Source organism: Sturnira hondurensis, unplaced genomic scaffold (genome assembly GCF_014824575.4).
Source record: "Sturnira hondurensis isolate 20B ecotype Veracruz unplaced genomic scaffold, ASM1482457v3 Scaffold0012754, whole genome shotgun sequence".
NCBI lineage: Eukaryota > Metazoa > Chordata > Mammalia > Chiroptera > Phyllostomidae > Sturnira > Sturnira hondurensis.
The window spans coordinates 72335-74667 of record NW_028085385.1 but is presented as its reverse complement, the minus strand read 5'-3'; the positions used below and the strand labels follow the sequence as shown (position 1 = coordinate 74667).

Below are 2333 nucleotides of genomic sequence, written 5' to 3'. Positions count from 1 at the left end.
AACTCGGCATGTGTCCAGCTTCACAGACATCTGGGCATGACCCTTCTCACAGGGTACAGGATGAAGAGAAAGGTTGAGATTACAGATCCTGCATTAGTGATGGAGGAGCCTCCTTTGTAAATCCTCACCTGAGTGTGTTTATGGATTTGAGAGACAGAGGAAGGGGGAGAGAGAGAGAGAAAGAGAGAATAGGGACACTAATGTGAAGAAGAAATAACAGATTTATTATCTCTCATGTGATCAAACCTGCAACCTAGTCTGTGCCCTGACCAGAATCAGCCCTGCAAGTTTCTGGTGCACAGGATGGTGCTCCCCCCAACCGAGCCACCTGGGCAGGACCTGAGGAAGCCTTTTGCTGACATCCTGGTGAGCACAGAGAGCTCACACACAATCATATTTCAGTGTGGATGAGATTCTGTTAGCTCAGAATCTCTGGAGCCAGAGAAACCCGCTTCCCCTGAGACCCAGGAGGAAAGAAGAGATCTCAGAAACAGGCCACAGTGGGCACAGGCAGATGGAATGTAAACTCGCTCTTTCCTGTCAGCAGCACTTTCCTGGGAGGTGCACCTGGGACACACTCGACCCCTGATGCACCAGAATCCCACAACCCACTCAGGCCTCTGATCTAAGCCTGGACCCTGGTGGGCACTGGTGGGTTCAATGCCCTCCTTCCTAGTCTATCATGCCCCTGTAGGATTACGCAGCCTTGAGGCCTAATTTAGGCCCATGTAGACATGAGCAGGCTGAAAAGATATTAACGATGGAAAAATAAAATCTTTAACTATGGACAATAAGAAAATAGTTGTGCAGCCATGGATATTAGGAATAGAGTTACCCACTAAAAAGTGACAACAAAGGCCACCTGAGTGTGACTTGGTCCCAGACAGATAAGCAGTGACACCCACAGGCAGAAAGAGCACAGGGAGGTTTCTGTCTCACTTCCCCGTGACTCTGGAGCACCGTGTAAGTATCACCGCTGCTGTCCCATGCAGCACAGTAATAGTCGGCCTCGTCCTCAGCCTGCAGCCCTGAGATGACCAAATGTGCAGCGTTGGTTGAGGTGTCTTTGGATCCGGAGACACGACTGGGAACCCCAGGTCCCAGCTGCTTGCTTGAGTCTGAGTAGTAGTACAGGAAAAACCGGGGAGCGCTCCCGGGCTTCTGCTGGTACCAGTAAATGCTTTTGTCACCAACACTGAGGTCTCTGCTGAGGGTGCAGGTGAGTCTGGCTGTGGCTCCAGGAGATGCAGACACAGAGGGCGGCTGAGTCAGCACAGACTGGGAGAGGGAACCTGCAGAAACAGACACATGGGAGTGAATAGAAGGTCAGGATGCAGGTGCTGTGTGTCTCTGGGGCCCATCCCTACCTGTGCAGTGACAGAGCAGCAGGAGGAGCATGGGGGCCCAGGCCATGGTGAGCAGGCTTCTCCTCAGTCCACAGAGCTGGGGCTGGGCTGCCCAGGCCTCTCTTATCCCCTCCCAGCTGGCTCCATGGAGGAGGGGCTGCTCATGCAAATCAGTCCCCATCCCCTGCCTCTTTCCCAGGTTCACCCACAACTTCTGGAGCCCTTGCTGTTGGAGGCCAGCCTGACACTCTAGTTTCTCGCTGGGTAAGGCTGGGAAGGATGTAGTGGTTGGAACCACAAGAAGGGCCACCTATAGGGGACTGAACTGGGCCCTGTCCTACAGGAATCAAAGTGCCCAGCTCTGAGGGCTCCTGTCCCTGGAGGGTTGCCTGGCCAGGAGCTCCTGTGTTTGCAGAGGTGGTCTCATGGCGCCCTCTGCTGCTCTTGGGGCAAACAGCTCTTCTTTCAAGCTGATCCAACACCTAGACTTCACCTGTCCCCTTGGCTCCTGTGTTTCCAACACATAAGATTCATTGGTACAGGTGACAAGAGTCATTCTTACAGTGGACGATGCGGTCCAGTGCTGGTGTGACCATCAGGGATTCAGACACATGTGACTCCTCACCCAGGAGAGCCTGAGGACTGCTGGGGAGTGAGGTCACATGAAGGGAACAGAGAACAGAATGGATATGGGACGGAGGCCCAGGCCAGAGCCTGGCTCACTGCAACAGGAGAATCCTGGGACTCTGCAGCAGAGGAGGGTGGGAGGGGTCTCCAGAGAATTCCCTGAGTCTGAGGGCTCCCTGATGTCTCCCACAGGAGTCAACAGAGAAGACTATGGGCATCTTACAGAGCCTGCCCCCACAAGCATGTGTCTCGGGCAAGATGGGCAGTATCTCTGTGGATAGAGGGCCCCATGGGAGAAGGAGGGCACAGCCCCTGTCCTGAGGGTGGGACACAGCAGCTCAGGCCCTGGTGGTGGCCCTG

The 2333-nt window shown here is 54.4% G+C and overlaps 1 gene segment (V, D, J or C); it reads right to left on the bottom strand.

Annotated features, from left to right (window-relative positions):
• Positions 1-816: 816 nt before the first annotated feature.
• LOC118997228 (probable non-functional immunoglobulin lambda variable 11-55) lies at positions 817-1439 on the bottom strand. The segment is given in 2 exon segments: positions 817-1292; positions 1368-1439. Coding segments are annotated over 2 exon segments (507 nt in total).
• Between the last annotated feature and the right edge of the window lie 894 nt (positions 1440-2333).